We start from the raw sequence: 23,581 nt of genomic DNA on the forward strand, positions 1-23,581 counted from the left end.
TTACTATGCCATAAGCTAAAGCTGCGCCAGCTTCACAATTGTAGTTGCAACAGTGCCGCAAGTGTAGTATATAAAATAAAACGCGTCTCCCTGTGGCAACTGATAAGCTGCTGCCTCCGCTGTCTGTCTGTCTGTCTCGCAGTCTTTTAAACCACAGCGCCAAACTGCAGAACCCGCAGCATTGTGCTGCGTTTAAGTGCAATTTTCCTTACTGCCACTCACAGTCTTCCTCTCTCTCTCTCCTCGCTCCATCTCGCTTACATTGATACATATGTTGTGCGCATAGCAAGTGCCTACAAGTATGTTTAAGCTGTTGACTGCGCCAGCAGCGCTAGTAAAAGTTAACCCAGCTATTATTACAGTGCCTTTTGTAAGGCGTAAGGACTTCATCAACATGTTTGCCCAGGCTATTATAACGGAAAATACAAAGCGCTGCAGCAGCAGCAGTAAAATTACAAACATATTGTTGCCTTCAGGCGTGAGCTTAGTACAACTCAAACTACATTGAGCTAAATGCAAAGCAAGAACTTTTATTTAGCATAAGCCGCAGCATATTGTCTGCAGTATGGAAATCAGTATAAGTTACCTGATATTAAACATAGCACTCAATATAATGCTTAAAATTGATCAAATTGACTTTAAGTTTGCGGCAAATTATTATAAATTGCTTAAGTGTTTGTCAACATAACTAAAAAGCTAAAATTTTATACTCAAATTATTAAAATATTTATTAATAGCAAGATTTTAACATTTTTAAGCAATATAATATTAACAGACAAATTTTAAAACGTATTTGAATTTTTCTAAAATTAATTGCAAATATTTCATATTTTGAATTATTACAAATATTTTAGCAATATTTAAATATAATTATTATTTCATATATAAATATAGCAAGATTTTAACATTTTTAAACAATATAATATTATAATACAGTGAATGTTTAAAATTTTTAAACGTATTTGAATTTTTTTAAATTAATTGAAATTATTTAAATGGCTTTAATTACAAATATTTTAGCAATATTTAAATATAACTAAGTATAACTAATCTCAAACACATCAAAAATATTTATATGAAATTAATCAAGATTTAAACCATTTTCAACATAATTAAATGAATTTTATAGCAGCTCAATGAATATTCAAGTTAAATTGTTTTAAAATGCATTACATAAAAAAAGCATAAATGTAGTGAAAGTTAAATGAAAGTATTATTGAAAATATTGAAGAGTAACAAAAGCTGCTCACAACCATTTGCAAAATATTTAAATTATATTGCTATAAAAAATTACAAACATTTTAAAAATATTTTAACACAATCAAAAATGAATTTTACAATTTAAAATAAATGCTTAAAATATTTAGCTTCATTTATATGCAATAAATAGTCAGTAAAGTTAAAATAAAACAAAATTCAGCTGCAAGTAAAGCAACAAACCAAAAGTAAAACAAAGCAGCAATAAAAATGAATATGCTTAAAATATTTTACTTGATTTATAAGCAATAAAACAAAATTCAGCAAATGCAGCAATAAAAACGAATACAAAATGTTTATATAGCTAATAAATAAATATTTCATGCATATACAAATAAGTAATAGAATTATGTCAGTTACTGTAAGTTAGTCTACACTACCCCAACAGCTTTGGTCTGTTGCCTGTCATTGTTGCACCTACGCGCTGCAACTTTAGTGTAACTTGTTACTTTTAACGCTTTTAGCTTGTTGATAGTCTAAAAGTTGTGCAAAGTTTGTTAACATTTTTTTTTCGCTGCGCTACGCTTTAGCTCACTTGTTATCGTGGTTAAGTTTGTGGCTGTGGCTTAAGCAAACTTTAATTATGTTGCTAGCAAATTAAACATGCGTATGAGCTTGCAACTGATGTAAGCGCGAGTTGTAGCTGCTGCTTTGACACTTTAAACTTGGCTAGCAAAAAAAGAAAGAGAGAGAGCAGCAAACACAAAAGTAAAAGCGGAAAACACACATTTCAAAAACGCAAAATGTGTCAGCCACAATATGTTGGCTGTGTAAACAAGGCGTGGCAGTCACTAGTGTGTGTGAGTGTGTGTCTGTGTGTGTGGGCAGCCACATGCGGAAATCACTAAAGGCATTTCCTGTTCGCCAACGCCAACAACAAAATGTGTTGTGTTAAAAACGAAATGTATGCGAGCAAAAAATTGTGAAAGCAAAGAAGTTGCACCTATATATAGATAAGCTAGCGAGGCTTGGGGTCAATGGGTCGTAGCTTTAAACGCAGCCATGTCACACAAGCAAACAAGCTTAAGTCTCTATATGTGTGTGTGTGTGTAGCATATTTCTATTCACACACACACACACACTCCGACTTTAGCTACGGCGCAGTCATGCAAAATATGCCGACATTAAATAACTTCAATCTACTCTAAAGAACTTGTTTATGCCCAAGCTATGATATAGGTACGCGCTTCTATGGTATTTGTCATAGCATAGATATGCTTAAAAAATGTTGTGTGCATGTATGTGTGTGCATAGCAGACAGCTTTTGAATTTAAGCTGGCTGTCAATAAACTTATAGCTTGGGACTTGCAGCAATTTTCAATAATTGTAGCAAAATTATATTTAGACATAGCTTTAAATTTAAGCTTTGCTAATAATTGTAGCAAAAATGAGTTAAATTATATTTAGACATAGCTTAAACAGTTGCTTAAGTTAAGCAGATTTTGCTTTAATGCAAAGTTGAAAGCGCAAAGTCAATCATTTATAGTTAGCTCTAAGTACTTTCTAATTTAATAAACACAAATTTAGTTTTTTATTATATTTTAAGCAATGCAACAATTTAAAATAATTGCAAAAAATTGTAACAATTTTGTTTTAAGCATTTAGGTCATAGCTTAAACCAAGCTGCAAAGTTTAGAGCTCAAAGTCAAGCTCTAAATGCTTTCCTATAATAATAAGTACAAATTTAGCTTTCTATTGCATTTTAAACAATTTAAAAAAATTGGGACAAATTGTAAAAGTTATATTTAAGCATTAGGCCATAGCTTAAACTAAGCCGCTTTGGCTTTATGCTAAGTTTGAAGCTCAAAGTCAATAATTTATAGTTAGCTCTAAATGCTTTCTAAGAAAAATAAATAAATAAAAATGCAGCTTTCTATTGCATTTTAAGCAATGCAGCAATTTAAAGTAATTGCAAAAAATTTAAAAAATTATATTTAAGCATTTAAGCTAAGCTGCATTTGCTTTTATGCCAAGTTTAAAACTCAAAGTCAATAGTTTATAGCTCTAAATGCTTTCTAAAAAAATTAATACAAATTTAAAATAATTTCATTTATATTTTACAATTTCTATTACATTTAAGCAATAATTTCAACAAACTGTAAAAATTGTATTTAAGCATTTAGGCCATAACTTGAACTAAGCTGCAAAGTTTAAAGCTCAAAGCTAATAGTTATCAGCTTTAGTTATTAGCTCCAAGTGCTTGCTAAAATAATAAATAAAAATTTAGCTGAATTTCATTTATATTTTAGAATTTCTATTACATTTTAAGCAGTTTAAGCAATAATTGCAACAATTATTTAAGCATTTAGGCCATAGCTTAAACTAAGCTGATTTAGCTTTATGCTAAAGTTTAAATTCAGTCATTATAGTTAGCTTTAAGTGCTTGCTAAAATAATAAATACAAATGTAGCTTTCTATTATATTTTAAGCAATGCAGCAATTTAAAAAATAATTGGAACAAATAGTAGAAATTGTATTTAGGCCATAGATTGAACTAAGCTGCAAAGTTTATAGCTCAAAGTCAAGCTCTAAATGCTTTCTTTTATAATAAATACAAATGTAGCTTTTTATTATATTTTAAACAATTTAAAATAATTGCAACAAATTGTAAAAATTGTATTTAGGCTAAGCTGCATTTGCTTTTGTGCAAAGTTTAAAGCTCAAAGTCAATAAATTATATTTTAGCTCTAAATGCTGACAATAAATAAAAATTAGTTTGCATTTTAATTTTAGAATTTTCCCATTATATTTAAACACATAAATCAATTGATTTTTAAATAATCATAAATTTTTATTCAATATAATTTTTAATTGTTACAGCATAACAAACGTATATTTATATGTGTGTGTGTGTAAAAACAATAAAACAATAGATAAACAAAAAGAATTGGTTTTTTGTCTGCGCTGCTGCTGGTTGGTTATTAATTAATAACTTAATTGCTTAGATTACGTTTTATATACAAAATGGTTGCTTTAAGTACTGCAGTTTATAAATTTATGTATATTTGGCACAGAAATTGACTATAAAATAGATTTGGTTATGCTGGAAAATATTTACAATGCACTTTAAACAAATCAGGGCTGGGGCGACAATGCACTTTAAACAAGTTTGTTAGTAGCAACAAGCATGCAAAAGTTATGTTGATACAAGCTCCAGGGGCTGCTGCAGCTGCTTGGTAGGAAATATAAAAAATTACTTCGTTTATATTTACAAGCAATTCAATTCGAGCTGGAGCTGGAGCTGGAGCCGGATACGGGTCACGCAGTGACCAGACAAGCAATAACACTTGACGCACGTTCGGACTTGCTGTCTGTCTGTCTGTCCGTCGTGAACGTGCGCCAAGCTACAAAAAAAGAAAATAAAATACAAAATAAGCGTAGTGGCCACTCAGGTGTGGGCAGCGGCATCGGAAACTAGACGAAACTCTCTTGACGTGTTAAATTGAATTTGAGCGTTGGCGACTTTGACTTTTTTGTTGTCGTTGCCTGAGCCTCGGGCGTCTGGTGCGCGCTACTGAAAGCGCCACTTGGCATATCCTGTGACGTCGCCGTCGCCAGCAGCAGCAGCTGTTCCTGCTGATGTGACTGCAGCAATTGTCGCGCCAAATGGGAAATGTCTCCACTGTAGCCAGCGCTATTGTCCAATTGAGCAGCTGTAGCATTTATTGTCGAGCTGGACGCTAGCGATTGTCGCAGCAGCTCCGGCAGTCGCCATTGCTCCACCAGCTCAGCGCCGAGTGTGTGCGAGTCCTGAACCAAACGCGTCAGCGTATGCAGCACCGACTTGATGCTGCGACGCTGAGCATCGCATTCGGCACGTGAGCCGTAGGTCTTGTAGAATTCCGTTTGGTAAACGGACGTGATGAAATTTATGATGATGCCATTGGCCAAGTGGCTATGGCACTTCTTGTTCAGCGACATGTTGTGCAGCATCCCAACGATTTGCTCCTGCAAACGATATAAAAACCAAAATGTTGATGAGCAAAAAGTAAAGCAGCAGACATACATAAGTGTGTGTGTCAGTCTGTTCGTATGTGTGTGTGTGTGTGTGCTGGCCAAAGGCAAATGAAAAATCGTGGGCAAGATTGTGAAAAAATTGCTTTGCAAATGCACAAATAAATTTTACGAGCCACAAGCAATGCTTTCAATAAAATTGCGCTTAACCAGGGCTGCATAGCAAGCAAAAAATATTATGTAGTCATTTTTTCAATATTATTTTTAAGCAATGCAAGCTTATATTAAGTTTTGTAGCAGCTTAAATAAAATTTGGCATAAGTACTTTAAGAAAGAAATATATTTTCATTACTTTGTAGCATAAAAGTTGCTCAAAATATTTAAATCAAGCTTAATTAAATGTTTTAATAGCTCAAATGAAAATTATTATAAAATATAAAGATTTTCAAATACGATTTTTATTTATTTTTAGCTGCTTAAATATTCTTTCATAATTTTGCAGTTTGAGAATTAAAATATATTTTTGTACGCATTAAAAAAATTAATAAAAAGATTCAGAGCGTTAATGTTAGTGATAAATTATAAATTGGTTGTCAGTTTGAGAATAAAAATATATTTTTGTATATAATTAAAAATATTTAAAAAATTCAGAGCGTTAATATAAGTGTTTCAGCCTCAAAAAGTTAATTTTTAATGCTTGCAAGAATTTTAAGAGCAGAATAAATTTTATAAGCGCAAATTATTGAAAAATATTTAAAGCTTTGCTGTTTTTTTTGCTTTTGCACCTTTGACATTGAAAATTGAACATAAATAATTTTGTTGTTAGTTTGAGAATAAAAATGTATTTTTTTATATAATTAAAAATCCTTAAGAATTCAGAGCCTCAATTCAGCTTTAAAAATAAGTTACTTGGTATTCAAAAAGATAGTTTAAGTATTGCAAAAAATTTAAAAGCAGAAAGTAAAATTCATTTTTTTATATAAGCGCAAATTATTGAAAAATATTTAAAGCTTTGCTGATTTTGAAAAGGTAAATTTTTAATGCAAACATTTTGGAAGCAGAAATTAACGCAAATTATTGAAAATTATTTTAAAACTTTGGTGATTTATTTGCCTTTGCCTCTTTCGACTTTAAAATGTTTGTTTGCTGTGTGGCCCCCAGCCCTGGTTAACGAAAATTTAATGCTGAAATGTAACTTACATAGAGAAAGACGCTGATGCCGCTGCTTTGATGCTCCAGCGTTGAAATCAGCTTGAAGATGGCCTCATTTGACATAATGGAATAGTGGGAGGTCAGCTCCATGCGGCTGAGATTGTTCAGCGCCGCAGCGCAGAGCAGCAAAGTCTGCGAGCAGCAGTCCGGCTGCAGTAGAGCGGCAAGTCCAGCGACGAGCGACTCAGCAGCAGCGCGTAGACCAGCAACGCGATGCTCTGGGCCATGCCAACTGGCGGTGATTTGTGCGAGCAGCGAAACCGCCTCACGACGCTCAATGGCGCCGCGTTCCAGCTGCTGCTGCGGCTGCAGAATATCGCGCACGATTTCTATGCCGCCACAGCTGCCAAGCTGCACAATCGCAGGCGGCGCGCAGCAAAGCGTAGCAAGCGCACGCAGCGCCAAAGCGCGCACCGAGCTCAGCTTATGATCGAGCACAATGAGCAGCAGCGCGCGCACAGCTTCGTTCTGCACAAAAGCGTCGGAGAGCGAGGCAAATCCATCGTAGTCAATGTTCATCAAAGTGGCCAACATGTTGATGTTGGCGCGCAGCAGCAAATCGCAGCGACTTTGCTCAATGCTAAGCACCAAAATGCGCGCCAAGCGCTGGAAAATGAGACGCAAAGCGATAAGCGTATGTCGCTTAAGCAGCTGCACATCGTCCAGCAGCGATTCGAGATTCATGTAATGCTGTCGCTCAAGCGAATAACGCGCATCTTTGCCCACTGTGCGTATTTGCTGCAGCTGCTGATCGTAGCGACGACGCTCGAGACGATCCTCATTGAAAAATATGCTGCGTCGCTCAAGCGTGCGCGTAAATTCATCAAGCTGCGTTAGCAGCTGTGTGGCGCTCGCCAGCGCTTCAGGCAAAGTGCAGGCCTGTTGACCATTCAGCACGCGCTCGCAGCGTTCGAACTGCGACTGCAGCTGCAGCGCTTGCTGCTGCAGCTGGCGCATTAACTTGGCCACAGCGCTGTTGGTTATGGTAAAGTTTTTGTAAGCTTCCTGCGCTATGGATTTGTGCTGCAGCATGCACATGACCTCAGGCTCGCAGCTCCAGCGTTGATCGGTTAACCAGCTGGGCACAGGTTGTGGCTGCTTCTTGACGCTGCGCGCTGCCTTGGGCGTGCTGGTGCTGGCAGTAAAGCGACTGCGCAGCGGCGACAGCGGCTCCAGCTCCTCATCTATGCCAAAAGTAACAGTTTCATTGTTGTAAGGCGGCGGCGCTTCACCCAAATAAACAGTTTCATTGTTGTAAGCAGGCGGCGGCGCTATTAGCTCCAGTTCATTCAGCTGCTGCTTTGACTTGCGCTTGCGTCTACGCGCTGCACGCGGCGGCGTCGCTGCCGTCGCTTTGACAGTCATATCCTTGTCATCCAGCTGCATGCTATCCAATTGCTCAAACAAACGACTGCGGCTTGCCTCATCATCTTCAACAGCTTCATCATCAGCCACTGCCTGTTGCGTTGTTAGTCCACTAAACGAAATGCGACGCGTGACGTTCACCAATGGCGAGTAAAAGGCCGAGTTACCCACACGGCGTATAACAGTGGGCGGCGTTGCTATTGAGCGCAGCGATGTGGGCGAGGCACTGGGCGTCGCCTCCTCTGTGCTGCTGCTGTTGAGTCCCGCGCCTGCTGCTGCTGCCGCCGCTGCCTGCGTTTGGCTATTGTGCTGCTCCTCATTGTCCGAGAAACCAGAGTCCTGTCATTGAGTAAAAGAACACACAAGCTGCTCATTAGTGCATGCATAATAAGTTTGACAGCAAAAGGATGTACCCAGCATTGGTTAAGCAGGAATTTTTCAAATTGAATAATATCAAAAAAAAATATTAAAGTGCTAAAGAATTGCAGCACAGCCTCAAACTAAAGCAAAATAAGTGAAAGATACAGCACTGAACTGTTAATTTTACAAAACTAATGTTTTAATAATAAAAATTACGCATACGCTATGTGGCATATATGAACGCTGCTCAAATGAAATTCATAAATTTTTTTGCATATTAAGCGTGCAATATTTATTAAATATTAAAAGTTTCAGCTCAATAGCTGCAATATTGCCAATTATTTAAATATTCTATTAATATAGTGAAGTCTACAGACATTTTAATTATTATTAACTAATTAAATCAAACAAATAAAAACTCGCTTAGATATATGCCTACAATTAATTGGCTTGAAAGATTTTGGGCTAAAATCTGTAATAAATTGCTGCTTATTAAACATTGCAAATAAAAATAAAATTAAGCGGGACTTAAAGAAATTTATTTAAATTAAATTGAATAAATAATGAATAAATTGAAGCAAATAATAAATAAAATGAAATAAAAAATAAATTATGAATTTTAAATTAAATTAATTTAAAAAAGAAATGTTATCGTAATTGTAATTGATATTGCAGCAAATAAGTTAAATTAAATGAATTAATTTAAAGTTCAGTTAAAATCTGTTTAATAGGTAATAGCTAAAATCTTTAATAAATTTAAAAAAACATTGCAGAGAACATAAAATTGAGAAGAGAAAATAAAAATTTCTTAAAGTAATTTATTTAAATTAAATTGTATGCGATATTGCAGCAAATAAGATAAATTGAATAAATAATAAATTATGCACTTTAAATTAATTTTAAATGCTGTTTCAACTGTTCAATTATTTTCACTATATATTAAATATAATAAATTAAGAACTTTAAATTAATTTTAAATGCTGTTTAAACTGTTCAATTATTTCCACTATATATTAAATTGAGAAATACCAATTTTGAATATTCTACGCTAACTTCTGCTTCTGCCTTTGTATATAAATTTCACTTGAGTTAAAATTTAGATAACTCACCTGACTGCGCAGACTGCCGGGACTGTCGTGCTTATGCCAGGATAGCTTCGAGCAATTCTGCTCATCATCCTCCTGTATGCTGGACAAATTGCCAGCTTGATGTGATTGCTGCTTCTCCTGCTGCTGCTGATGTCGCTGCAAGGCGCTGTCCAATGATGCGGGTTGCTGCTGCTGTTGCTGGTAATTGTAATGCGAGTAGTAGCCACCGCTGGTGAAGCTGCCGCCCAACTGCTGACTCTCCGAGCCCCACCAGACTTTACTGTAGCTGCGCTGAAAGGACATGGTCTGCCAAAAAGAGAGAGAGAGAGAGAGAGAGAGGGACGTATGTAAATCAGTTGTGCGATGTCAATCATTTAATAAATTGCCTGGCATTTGCTACGAAAAATCAGCAAACAAATTGAATTTAATTAATGTCAGCTTAATTTATTTTCAACACGCCCACAAAATGTCAACAGCTTGGGGTGTAAGTTTTAAAGTTCTCTATATATTTTTTTAACACGCACAGACAGGCAAACAAATATATATATATAAACAAATACATGTGTATAGACAGACAGCCCCACGTGCATTGTATTAATATCCGTTTGGCAGCAGCAACAACAGAAAAGCAAAAAAAAAATAAAAATAAAACAAAATTAAATTTCCGCACAACGACACAAATCATGATTTTAATCAATATACATAGCTATCATATATACATATATATGTAAGTATGTGTGTGTGTGTGTGTGTGTGCTGGTCAGCTTTTGTTTGTGAGAGCGTCTGACAACTTGAACTTGCAGCTGATTTTCGTTTTGCACAAAAGTTAATGCAAAGTTGCTGTTATCAAAATGACATTTGACATATGGCAGACATAATTAGGAGCCTAAAAAGCTGCAACATGTTGTGTCTGCAACAGTTGAATAGCTAAGCAGTAGCGTAGTTTGAATTTTGAGCAGGATAAGTTTGCATTTTAAAGCAAATTAGCTATTTAGATCATTTTTGGCAGCGCTTTGAACAAAGTCTAAATAACTATTTATAAAAATATATAGACAGGTGCGTTGTCTAGTAAAATGTATTTTCTAAATAATTGTTTTCTTATATATAAAAATTTGTATGCAATTTTTTTACTTTAAATCATTAAAGATTTAAAAATCGCTGTGAATAAATTAAAAGAAAATCTTTAGACATTTCTACATTTTAGACTTAGGGTTGCTCTTCCTGCAGTTATATGAATAGATAGGGGCGTAGTTTGGTAAAATATATATTCTAAAAAAAATGTTTTTTAAAGGCAAATTTCGTATTTTAGAGTTTACTAAGCATTTAAGATTCTCCCTTTCAATGCTCTCTGACTACGCCCTTGTAGCGCCTTTTAGTTGTAGTCCCTTTCAAATTAATTGAATTATAAATTATTTCATTTGGCATTTCCAACTTGCCGCTCCCCACCGCGGCCAACCAAACTACACCCCTGCACATTTCTATGTAATCGCTGTAACTGTAACTGTGTTATAATTTCAAAGTAATTGATGTATATGTGGTCAAGTATTTATGCAGATTTTGTTACCCCAAATGACTTTCAGCAGCAACAGCAGCAGCAGCTGTGCACCTGTTTCAATCCCGAAATGCAAATGTTATAGCACATTTTATGCTCTATTATGCAAATAGACGAGTAAACTAATTATGCAACACACACACACACACACAAACAACAATTGTTGTAAATCGCGCTTTTAGCAATATTACATTAGTTTTTTGGCTTACTGACTGTTAGTCGGCCAAAATTATTATGCGGCTTGACATTAATAAATACAGCAAAAATTTGTGTATTTATTTATGTTTTTTGGGCAACATTTTTGTGTGTGTGTTGCGCTATTTTGTGTTACGAACTTTTTGTATTTTATGCATTTGCACGCAACTAAATAAATATAAAAAACAACAACAAATTCATGTGTAAATTGCGCGCACTGCATTTTTTTCGTATGTAAACAAATATTTTGTTATTTTTAATCAAGTGCAAATATATTTAAAGCAGCAATTGCTTTTATAATTGCACACGCAGCTGTAAATAACAAAACGGTGTTTTTTTTAATGTAATATTATACTTTAGGCAATTATTTAAATTAATATTTGCTTTTTGATAATTGAATACAAAAAACTTGGCTTTTATAAATTATTGCATATATGTATTAAATATATTTTATTTTGTTATTTATTTTTTAAGCTTTTAGTTGCTTAATAAGCAGACGTTATTTTTGTTAGTAGTTGATATTTAATTAAAGCTTATATATTTTTTTTTAAATTTTTGCGTATATTTATTAATTTTTATTTTGTTTCGTTATTTATTTTTTAAGCTTTTAGTTGATATTTAATTAAAGCGTAAATATTTTTATTTATTTTATTTAAATTGTTGCATAAATTTATTAAGTTTTATTTTATTTAAATTGCTGCACAATTTTTATTTTATTTTTGTTAGTAGTTAATATTTAATTAAAGCTTATATATTTTTATTTTTTTTTATTTTTGCATATATTTATTAAGTTTAATTTTATAGTGTGTTTTATTTTTTAAACTTTTAGTTGCTTATTAGTTTATATTTAATAAAAGCTTATATATTTTTATTTATTTTATTTAAATTTGCTGCATATATTTATTAAGTTTTATTGTATTTTATTTATTTTGTAAGCTTCTAGTTGCTTTATTTTTAGTAGTTAATATTTTTTTTTTTAATAAAATTGTTTATTTTTATATAATTTGCAATATGTTTTTAAATAATTAAGACTTATATTTTTTTAAGGCTTCAACGCTATTTATTCTGCAACTTTCCGTTGTTTATTCAGCACTTGCTTTTTTTTTTAATGGCTTGCATTATTTAATTAATTTTACTTTATATATTTTTAATCATTTTGGCTACAATGCAAACAATTTTTGTATGTTTTTTTATGCAGCTGAGAATACAAAATAAATGATGCCTGTGTGAAAATCTTGTTTTTTCGTCGAGCAAATTAATGAAGAGCTTTACGAGTGGGGATTTTGTCTCTGGTCTGGCTTTTGTACAATAATAAATATGGCCAAAATGGCTGTTGGCGTATCACGAAACGTTGGCCACAATGTTTGGCTGCAAGGCGATAAAAATTAACGGTACTTAATGCCAATATGGAAAATCATTAAGTGATTTATGGGCGCAGACACTGGCGGCGCTTTAAGGACAAACAGTTGAATATTGTTAAATATTTTATTTATTATGTACAATAATTACTTAGCAAATACAATAATAAACGCAGTTTTTTTTATATATAATACAAATAGACAAATGTCGAGCAGAAATAACTAAAATAATTAATGCTGCTAAGTAGAGAAACAAAAGCTATAAACTTGGCTATGAGTTAAGTTGTTCGTTTTTTTCGAGAGTACAATAATATCATAGAAAGAAACAGAAGTAGACGACAAAAAATATACAAAAAATAAACATAAATTGCCACAAACACACATACGAATGGGTGTGTGTGTGTGTGGCAAGTCAATTAACAAACGCGGCACATAAATTTTCATATTGCAAACAAATACGTTTATTTTTTTGCTGCTGGCTAATCAAGATAAACGAGCGCTGCGTTACGTATACGCAGTGGCGTGCTAACAAAAAAAAATGTTTGAAGTTTTTACTGTAGTTAAGCTTATTTATTAACATTAGCGCGGCACATCGTTGAGCAGCAATGTTGTTGTATAGCTTGGCGCTTGCATATGCGACGTTTTGCTTGTGGCATGCAGCGTAGCTGTGGCAACGCCATTGACGCCATCGGCAGCTGGCTGCTCATCCAAGCAGCCTACAGTGGTGACCTGCACACACGTTTTGGTTAACTGCAAGCTGCGTGTAGTGCGCGCTGGCAGCTGCTGCTGCTGCTGCAAGTTGCCATTGCTGCGCGTTTGGCTGACGCTGCGTGCGGCATGGCTAAGCGACTCATCATCGTCGCTGTAGTCGCTGCTGCGCAAGCTGCTGGCATAGGAATAGGGCGTGCCCAAGCGCTGCAGCTCGCCATTGTTGTTGTTGTTGCTGGCGCTGCGCTGCTGCAGTGTAGTAGTTGAAGCGCCTGCTGTAATATCCTCCTCGCTTATGTCATCGAAAGCAGGCGGCGGCGTAGACATGCCGGAGAGCATTGTGAGCGCCATGGGGCGCGCTGCATTTGTAGGCGTGGCACGCTGCAGCGGCGTGCGCAGCTGTGTGGTGGAAGTTTTGCGCTTGGAGGGGGAATGTTTAAGCGGAAATGTGGGCGTTTTCTTGAAAACCTGTTTGCCCATGGCGTCCTGAAAGCGTTTGGCATAAAAGCTAGGACGACATACAGAGACTGTGTCGCCATTGTATAAGATGCTCTTAAAAGTATGCTCCAGTTTCTTTTCCAAGCGATACGACTGCAATATATCGATAATTCCTATGTAAAGCAGCAAGCGCTCATCGTTTTCCGAGCGCGCGGGTATGCCGCCCTTAGGCTCATCCTCACACTCCTCCAGCGTTGCATCCAAATCCGCGGTAATGCTTTCCATTGCCGTCGAATGCGCTACTAGACGCTGGCGATTCATGCTGCGCGTGCGATTGAGTCCTTGCGCTGATGTACTCGGTATGGATGCATAACTTGCTACCGCTTGCAGCTGCTGCAGCTGATCCGCTTCGGGTGCATCATCTGCATCTGCAAGCGGCGCGCTTGTGCCATCGCGTCGCTGCAGCTTTGCGCGCGCATTGCGTATGCGCTCCTCACGCTTCTCCTTCGCTGCTATATCCAAATTATGTATGCCCACCAGCAGCGAATAGTCCATGATTTGAAAACTTTCCAGCACCATGCAGTCCCGTTTGATTGTATTCATTAGCGCTGTGTACGTATCTGACTCCAAAAAAATGCCATTCGGATGATGCTCAGCAAAGTCCAAATCCTTGAATGTTGGACTTGCTTTTTGTCGCTCCACTTTGCTTGCCTTGCGTCTAAATGTCGAACCCTTTAAATCATATTTGGCATGCATTTTAATATCGGAAGGCAGCAAATTGTTCATGGCCACCAGTCGCACATTCTTCGAATTGTAATTGAAGCAATAGAGTCCAAAGAATTTTGGCAGCAGCGTGCGCGGATTTTGCGAGAGATTCATATAATAGCCAGGCAGCAGTTTTTGCAAAAATTCGCACTCCTTTTTCTGCACCGTTTTGATAATAAACTCATCGTCGTTGGTCAAATAGAATATGGAACCGCTGGCGCCAGGATTCGACAGCTCACGCAGCGGTGAAGCGCACATGGACAGCAAAAAGTCATCGGGTTCGATATGAAATAAATCGCGAAAATAGCGAAACGCTATAGGCGCATAAACTTTGAAACGAAAGTCGCTATAATGATGCGCTGGCGTCAAGCTGGAACCATCTGGTGGAAATGCTATAGTTTCCATTTCCCAAAAGTCATTCATAAGCAAATCTCGCTTCGGTTTGCTGGCCAAACTGCCCACTGTATGTTGTATGCCCAGCTGTATGGAGCCCATAATTTGCTTGGATTGTATTTTCTTGTAGGTCACTTCGCCATCGTCTTCGACGCGTCGATGTCCAATCTTTTGCCTGCCACCGGTGGTTGAAGGATTACGCGATATGGCTGCATCTCTTATGGAATTATCGCTGTACACTTTTGTTAGCTGATTGGCTGCAATATTATTGAGCTCCGCTTGCATCAACGCGGTGGCATCTGCGCCGCCATGTGCAGCGGCTGCTTCGCTGAACAGCTGCCGCGATGTGCTCGGCGTCGTCGTTGGCGTTGGCGTCGCTGCCGGCGTGCTGCTGCTTATATTGTTAACTGTTACTGTTGTTATGGGTGTTGCCAGCTCATAGTCAATGGAATGCTGCTTCTGTAGCTGCGGCGGTGGCGTCGACGGCGTCTCTGGCTGTGGCTGCGGCTCTGGCGTCGTTGGCTGCTTCTGGCTAAGCGGCGCCAGCTCCAGCTCAATGTGTGACTCCATTAAGCGCTGTTGAAGTTGGGGGGGCAAAGGTTAGCCAAAGTAGGCAATAAATCATAAATGAGCAGTAGCTCGCAAACTGTAAAAGCGTTTAGCTCATTTGTATGTATGTGTGTGTGTGTGTGATGATTAAGCTGCAGTCGCTGCCTACAAAATTGTCACGTTTTGCAGCACAGTAAACACTCAATATAAAGCACAGCAAATTAAATAAATATTTAGCTGCTGCTTTTTAAATTTAATTTTATTACTTTTTTTATTGCTGTGTTTATTAGTTTCTAATTACACAAGTGCTTCATATCAAGTGTCTACTGTTTTTTTATCATAAATTATAAGTTGGCTGCCAATTGCATTTGCAGTTTGTTTAAATTGTTTGCTTACTCAGCGCCAGTCACGCCCCTTACAAACGCCCACCCAGCAGTTTAGCTGCTTAGCTTTGTGACTGTCAAACTGTAAGTCAGTTTGGTCTAGCGTTTATTTAATTTGCATTTTTATGTTTTTGTGGCCAAACAATTAGTTTAATGCAAATAGGCAATTCATTTATTTTGTTATTGAAATGGAAAGCGTACACACACACACACACACATGCAAATAGATAACTTTTGTGTGTGTGTTTATTTTTGTACTTTTTGTCACACGCTCTTTGCGTTTATGCGGATATAAAAAAGATAGCAAAAATATCTAAAGCAGACAGACAAAAAAAATGTATTTAAAAAACGACAAACGGAAAGTTTTTTGTTGAATGAAAGCATTATAGATATAGAAATTAATATATGTTTATTTGCTGGCTGGCTGTATTTATTATTAGTATTTTAGCGAATGCCAAGCTGTGGGCGTTACGCGGGGCCATTGGTATTTTATCTTATCAGTAAAATACAAAAATAAATAGCGCAGCATTAACATTGAAGTTCCAAGACAACTTTGAATTGCTATTAATTATGTGAAACGTTTTCTAACATTAACAGTGCGGCTTAACAGCTGTCATTAACATAGCTAAGGTCAGGCTTAACATTTTGTAAGCGCAACTGTTGTTGTTGCACTTTACACGCACACACATACACATATGTAGTTTTTTATGAGCTTGCAATTAAACGCGTTTGCTTTTAGTTTCTTTGCTGCTGCCCATTTATGAATAAATTTATTAGCGTACTTACAAAAAATGCTTAAGCCTCGAGGGTATAAAACGCCGCTAAAGGTCACACGCACACACACACACACACACACACACTGAGTGACACTCGTATATCTATTATACGCGCTTGTGTGTGTGCAACAAGTTGTTGAATTTCTTTAGTGCTCCAGTCGTTTAGCGCTTGCTTTGTTTTTGTAAAATACTTTCAGCTGTTTGTTGTAGGTGGCGCTGCCGTTTCGACTGCGCTGCTGCTTCTTCTTTTACACACGATCAAGGCGAAGCGAGCGCTGCGCTGTTCTCGTCGTTACGTTGTTGTTGCTGTTCGATTTCCAGTTGATAAATTGTTTTCATAATTTACAACTACAACAACAAACTCAATGAGCACATTCGAGTATCTATATGTACGTATATATTTTATTTGTGTGTATCTACGAATGACGTCGGCGTCAGCGTCAGCGGCAGTCCAAACACAAATTTTTACTAAATGTTTCGCCTTAGCCGCATGACGAAACAGCTGATATCGGCTTTAAATATAAACTATAGCCAACACTTGAGACGCGCGCGCACGTAGTTAATTTACTACTATTATTAACAAAGTGAAATCGTTTTTTTTTTTCTACTAGCAGCAGCGCTCAGCTGGGCGAACAATTCAGTGTGAGTCAACGTTGGTTAAAAAAAATTTTTCTACTGCTGCTGCTGCTGCTGCGCTTTGCACGCTCATTTAGCGCGTTGTGCGCTTTGTCTAAGTCATTCGCGCAGTGTTGAGTTTTAACAGTAACAGCGCGCGCGCTAACAGCAGCTGTTAATCGAGCAGCGCTAATCGGTAATCGAATGCAGCAGTGCTGCAAAACGCAGCAAACAAAAGACGTTACGATTTGAATTGCGACCGCAAGCACAAAACAGAGCAAACTAATTAAATAAAATGTATATACGCCAACAGTTAAGCGCATTTAGTTTGTTGTCTTGCCTAATTAGATTACGCGCCGACCACAAAGTATGCCCTGAAGCCTGCTAAGCTGACCTCCACCCACACCCACTGCTTATCCCACCACCCACCAACAAATTTGAACTCTAGGCGCTATTTGTGCTGTTAATTTACGGCAGCAATTTAATGCGCCTCATTAGCAGCCAAGTCTGCGTTGTAATTTTCAATTGATTAAAAAAGAAAAATAATAATAATATACAGCTATGAGTAATACTAATAGATGCTGCTGCTGCGTCTCATTAAAAATACAACGCAGCCTGGGCTATGACTAAATGTTCATTACGAATGCCTGGCAGGCATTTATAATATAATAACAAATGCCAATTTACAATTGAGTCTTGGCCATGCTGTAAACTTAAACAGCGCTAAGCCGCATAATTTCTTTTGTTCATTTTTTTGTGGCTGCTGCTTCTTGATTGCTTTTGTTTAATTAGTTAGCTAGTTAAACAAAAGTGGCAAACAAATCGCATTCATATGCAAATTAACACACGTAATAAAGTTGTTTACAGCACCAGAGCAATTCTTTATAAACAGGTTTTTAATTTATTTAGTAAGAAGGTGTCAATAAAAATTTAAAAAGCTAACAAACTAATAAGCTTGACGCTGTTATCAATACAAAAGTTAATAAGTTATGCATATTTTACAAGAACATAAACTTTTCATATTTTTAAGCTTTCAGCTTCAATCATAAAAGTTCACCTTTCGCTTTGTAAAAAATACATTTAAACTCATAATTTATGCAACACACGTGTTGTTAACGCTTGATATGGTAGCTAACGGTAAACTGTCTATATAAACTGAGCGCAGACGCTTAACAATGTGTATAACGATATGCGCTTTGATTAATTTAAGTTTAACACAAAAGTCAATGGCAGCAGGCACAGCAGCAATTATTTATGCATATTAAAATGAGAGACTACAGCAATAATAATATTAAATAATAATAATAATACAGCAGCAGCAGCAGCATATGGCAACTATTATATTTTATATATATATCCGTAGCACATATAAATTGCATTTAATTAATTTGATAGCGAAACAACAAAACCAAAAAGCCAACAATGTTTACATATACGCATATTAATGTTAATAGAATGGCATAAATAATAAAAAAGGGTTAGCTAGAGCATTGGAAATTTGTACTTTAATTGCAGCACTAAAGCTTAATAATTTGTTGTTTAGAAAGTTAATAGACAACTTGCATAAATTTGCAATCTATATTAAAAAATACTTTTGAGCATTAATTCAATCACTTAATTATTAATTAATAGCAGAGACCGTAACTGTTATAATTTTTATTAAAAAAAATTAAAAAACAACACTTTATTTTTTTTTAATTTTATAAAAAAATTATTTTTAATTATTAAAATTGATTAATTTATAAAAATTAAAAATAATTGTTATTTTTCAATTATTAAATAAAAATTAAGACATAACTTTTATTTTCAATTTTTATAATAAAAAAGTTACACATTAATTTTTTTAGTGTAGATTGAGCGCATTTACTTAATTAAGCGGCACTTTAAATTTTTAAACAGCCAATGAACAATTATTATAATAAATGCAATTTTTGTTGTTATTGCTTTTCAAGTGGCAAATAATGAAAATTGAATAAATGCAAAATAAGCGCAATAAATTTTAAGCGCTGTGTTAAGCATTTCCCATTTGTTTTCATTTTCATAGTTTATTGTTGGTTATTGTTGTTGTCATTTTTAATAATAAAAAGGCAGCACGCTAGCTGCTTTTTTTTTAATAAATATATTTTGTTGGCTTGGCAGCTGTTGCATTGATTATAACGCAAATTATTTATATAATGTGGTGGGCATAAATATAATTTGCCACTGTTTTTTATATTATTTGCCTTGATTGGTCATTGCATAATTAATTATTGTCATTCAAGTGACAAACAATTAAATAATAAATCAGTTTAAGTTTGTTATTTCGATTTTTGTGACCAATAATTATGTTAAATAGATGTCGAATGTGGCGGCTTAAAGAAATTCAATTGTGATGAGCTGAGCAACAATAAAGACGTAAACAATTACGCTACAAACAATGGCGCAACAATAAACTAAAATAACAATTGCCAAATGGCCGTTAAATAGAATTGCGAATGGCGAAATTTATTACAAAAGCAAACAAAGCTCATATTACGGTCCATTGTTGCATGCAACTATCGCACTTAGTTATGAACACTTGGCACACACACACACACAAAATGTCAAAGCTGCGGGCCATTGACCACGCCCCCCTACAGCAATTGCTCCATATTTGTCGTATTGACATTTTCAATGGAAAATCAATGAAACATTAATTCTATTTAATTACCAATGTTATCAATTGCAACATTTTTCGTTTCATTTAAGCCGCAGAGCCAGCAACTAACGGTAGCTAATGCTTTCAACTATGTTAAACATCAGTCCAGACATCTCGGCAAGAATGTGGATGTTCCAGTAATGAGAACGAGCTCAAGTCCAGTTCGCTTCTCTCTCTCTAGCTGTCACTGTGTGTATCTGTGTGTGGTCATCAGTTCTGCCGCCTTGTAATCAAGCCCAAGCCAAGTCGCCCAGGTGTTAGTCAGCATCTCCATTAATGTTTAATGACTGACGCTTTAACAGCTGTGCAACATTTTTTTGCAAATGTTTATAAATACAAATTGCAGGCAAATAACAATTGCAATTCATGGTGTTGTTATCATTGCAAATTAAGCGATAAGCTAAGCTCATTGATTGATTGATTAATGGCAATTAAATGCGATAAGTTGCTTTCTTTAAAAACAAAAAAACTTTCAGTTAGCTACTCAAAAACTTAATTAGTGTTTCAATCTGATTACCAAATTTTCAATTAGCTCAATTGCCTACAATGTTGTTGAATTTCTTTTAAATTTAATTCCTAGAATTTGTATCTAGTCGTTCAATAAGCCTACAAACTGTTTTAAGAGAAAGTTTCAAGCTTAAATTTGTTTTCTATATAAAAACAATCACAAATCTCCAATTTGTATAAAATACAAATTGTTTGTATAATATATAAATATAAAAATTGAAAGTGTAAAATTTTATTTACTAATTTCACTTTCAATTTTATTGGAGAAAGCTTATCTTATCTTAATCTTATTTAAATAAATAAATAAAACACATTTATTTTGCTGAAATCTGAATTATTAAAACATAATTCTAACTCTTAAATAACAAATACATTTTTATTAAGAATTGCGTAACTAATTCTACTTTCAGCTTTTAGAGAATTTGTTTGTTTTATTAATAAAATTATTTTGGATAAGTGTCAAGTTTAAAATAAAATATTATATTTTTGTATAAGAACTCGTAAGCTAATTCCATATGTTTTATTTTAAAATTCTTTAAAGACTTTTTAATTATCTTTAACGCTGAAGCAAATAAATGTAAAAAATTTGAATAAATCTAAAAACTTAAAGAGTTCTTAAATAAAATATTCTATTCCTTCTATAAGAATTTTTAACTTTAAGTCACTTTCAGTGTTTTGCTGTTTCAAACCAAAATTCTATTTATATTTATAAGAAATTAAAATGCTTAAATTACTTTCACATGTTACTTCCTCTAACCTTATAAGCATTTCAAACAAATCGCATTTGTATATTTTTTTCAAGCAACCTAATTAAAAATTTCCAAATTTTCTACTTGCTTTTTAAATGCTTAGTCAAGTAATTTTTTATAAACAAAAGCTTTGCAATTATAGCTCAGCTGCGCAAACTCATTTCACGATCAGTCACTTGCAGCTGTTAAATTGAATTAGGAGCGGGGCTGAGGTGGGTTAAATGGGTTGGGGGTTGTGGCTAAATGCCAAGCTGTGTCCCTGTGTGTCGTGCGGATGACTCATGGGATCTACAAATGCGGCACGATATAAAACCAGAGAGAGAACATTTAAGATACGCAAAAAGCACAAACAAAGCAGCGGCGGCTGCTGCTTACAAATCCCTGAGTCATAAACGACGCTTGTGGTTTGGGATTGGGGAAAACTCTTGGTGCCAGCCACTGGGAGTGCTCTGAATTAATACAATAACATTTCACACACACACACACAAACAAAAGCTACCGTGTTAATTACTACGCACATGGCTTTTTGCTAAGAGGGGGCGTATTAAATATTTTTTTATTTTTATTGATAAGGCGCAAAGTACTTGTTGTCTCAAGCGTTGGGGTTGGGGGCGTTTATTGAGGTCAAAACATAAATACCATTAAAGCTTATATGGTTGTAAAAATATGTTAACGCTTTTTATGACTAGGGCAAGTTAAACTTACCGTTTTATCAATAAATGTAGTAGCTAATCCCAAAAGTTTATAATAAAGTCTCTGTATTTCAAGCACGTGTCATTTGTTTATGGTCAGTTTGTTTACACATACAACAATAGATAAATACACAATGCACCAAGCACTTTAAACCGTTAGAGCGAATAGTTTTACACTAAGCGTAACGCGATAATATTTACGTATAAAACGCGACGTGTAACGATCGCAGCGCTGTCTGCGTTTGCGTCTGCGTAGTCTCGCAGCTGAACGTTGAATGACTCGAGGTTTGACTCACAGCCCAAGCAGCAGGCAGCGTGAGCGCAAGCAAAGGTGACGCACATTACCTGAGAGTGAGAGCGAGCATGTGTTGGCTCTCGCTAAGTCAAAGCAGCGCTGTCGCCGGCAGCTGCTAGCGCCCAAGTAACCCCTCTGCCTTGCATTTACCGTTCTTGTTGTTGTTGTTGTTTGCTTAATCATATTGTACACAAGTTTCGCATAATGCATGCGCATTGTTCGCTTCAACGCTTGTTGTAGTAGCTCGTGGTGGTTGTTTTTTCTTTTATTTGCTGCTTTCTTATCACTCGCTCTCTGCTGCTGCAGCACAGCTGTTCCCTCATAACAAATGCAAACCGGTAGCGCATGCCAAAGTGAGAGAGAGCGCGCCCGCCCAAGTGAGAGCAACTAAGGTGCGATCTGTCGCTGCTGCTGCGCTGCCTGCGCTCTCTTTCTCTTTCTTACTAAGCATGCGCGGCATTTCATTCATTTCGAACGTCAGCTGCTGTGATTTTCTTGTTTTTGCTTCTTATTGTTGTTCTTGTTGCTGCTGCTTTTGCGTTCTTTCAGTACGTAATTATATTTTTGGCGCTAATTTTGTACGTTGCGTAATTTGCATAGCAGACGAACACGTTAATTGAGTCAGAAATGTTGCCGCCTGACAACGAGGTGCGCTTTAGCAGTTTGTAGGGCATTTCCGTTGCGAAAGTTTGATAATCAAGGCACTGCTTATAGATAAGATTTCCCATATATAGTTTGATAAACAAGCGAGCCATCGATCGACTTACGTTGCCTAAACGGGCAGTCAATTATTTATAGCTGAGACAACAATTAAATAATTGCACAATTGAAATACATACATAATTGTTACGAACGCCCACCTGCCAAAACAATTAAAACCACCCACGCGCAATGCAAAGAAATTTTTGCCAATTTTATAACAATTTACTCATGGCAAGCAAAGCCAACGCTCAAGTTCTCGAGTGCCAAGCGCAAGTGCGTAAAAGTAGTTAAAAAGCAATATGCGATGAAGAGAGTGGGGGGCACAGAAGCTGTAGGCGAAGGGGTGGCGCGGGGGGCGCTGACGCGCTGTTGTTGGGTGTAAATACCAAGCGAAACGTAAGCAAATTACAATAGAAAATAAGTGAGAATGCACAAAGGGTTCGGCTACATCGACTAGACAGTATGCGCTACAATTGTTTAATTGGTTGAAAATGCTGCTGAATAAGAAAATTAAATGAATTAATTATGTATTATAATTGATAATTATTATGTTTTAAGGTATACATAGTATAAAAACATTAATAAAAAGCATGCATGCATTAAATTAATTATAAATGTTTCTGAAGCAAATATACAATATACTTTTTAAGTAGTACAATATTTTTGCTGAAATATGACTAAGCTGTTAATAAACTAAATTATTAAAAATAGCTTTGTACTGGGAATAGTATGTAAGCTGTAAATAATAATAATAGTATACATTACATATGCTTGCAAATATATGCTTGTCAAAATATGACTATACCGACAATAAATAAATAAATAACAATAATAATAAAGAATGTTTAAAATGTAAACGTAACTGTAAAATGTTTGTTAATGGTATACGCTATATAGAATCTAACTTTAACTAATACAAGATTTATAATCAATATGCTTGCCAAACAATTTAAGTTGGCAATAACTGAAGAAAAGGCTTTTCATAACTATG

The 23,581-nt window shown here is 35.6% G+C and overlaps 2 protein-coding genes across 3 annotated transcripts; both read right to left on the minus strand.

The window, feature by feature from the left end:
* Positions 1-4,202: 4,202 nt before the first annotated feature.
* On the minus strand, positions 4,203-21,692 carry LOC108596879 (protein inscuteable homolog). Its single transcript, XM_017983056.1, has 4 exons — positions 21,607-21,692; positions 9,258-9,542; positions 6,412-8,127; positions 4,203-5,205 (listed from the first exon to the last, which is right to left on the minus strand). The coding sequence occupies exons 2-4, from the start codon at positions 9,537-9,539 to the stop codon at positions 4,672-4,674; spliced, it is 2,532 nt and encodes an 843-aa protein (XP_017838545.1). The 5' UTR covers positions 9,540-9,542; positions 21,607-21,692; the 3' UTR covers positions 4,203-4,671.
* LOC108596880 (phosphatidylinositol 4-phosphate 5-kinase type-1 alpha) lies at positions 12,746-21,625 on the minus strand. 2 transcript variants are annotated; one of them, XM_017983059.1, is made up of 2 exons: positions 21,607-21,625; positions 12,746-15,221 (listed from the first exon to the last, which is right to left on the minus strand). In XM_017983059.1, exon 2 carries the CDS (start codon positions 15,213-15,215, stop codon positions 12,921-12,923), a length of 2,295 nt encoding a protein of 764 aa, XP_017838548.1. In that variant the 5' UTR covers positions 15,216-15,221; positions 21,607-21,625; the 3' UTR covers positions 12,746-12,920. The 2 variants fall into 2 exon arrangements, with proteins under 2 accessions (XP_017838548.1, XP_017838546.1); XM_017983057.1 differs by lacking the exon at positions 21,607-21,625 and adding an exon at positions 16,364-16,976.
* Positions 21,693-23,581: the final 1,889 nt, after the last annotated feature.

Source organism: Drosophila busckii, chromosome 2R (genome assembly GCF_011750605.1).
Source record: "Drosophila busckii strain San Diego stock center, stock number 13000-0081.31 chromosome 2R, ASM1175060v1, whole genome shotgun sequence".
Lineage (NCBI taxonomy): Eukaryota > Metazoa > Arthropoda > Insecta > Diptera > Drosophilidae > Drosophila > Drosophila busckii.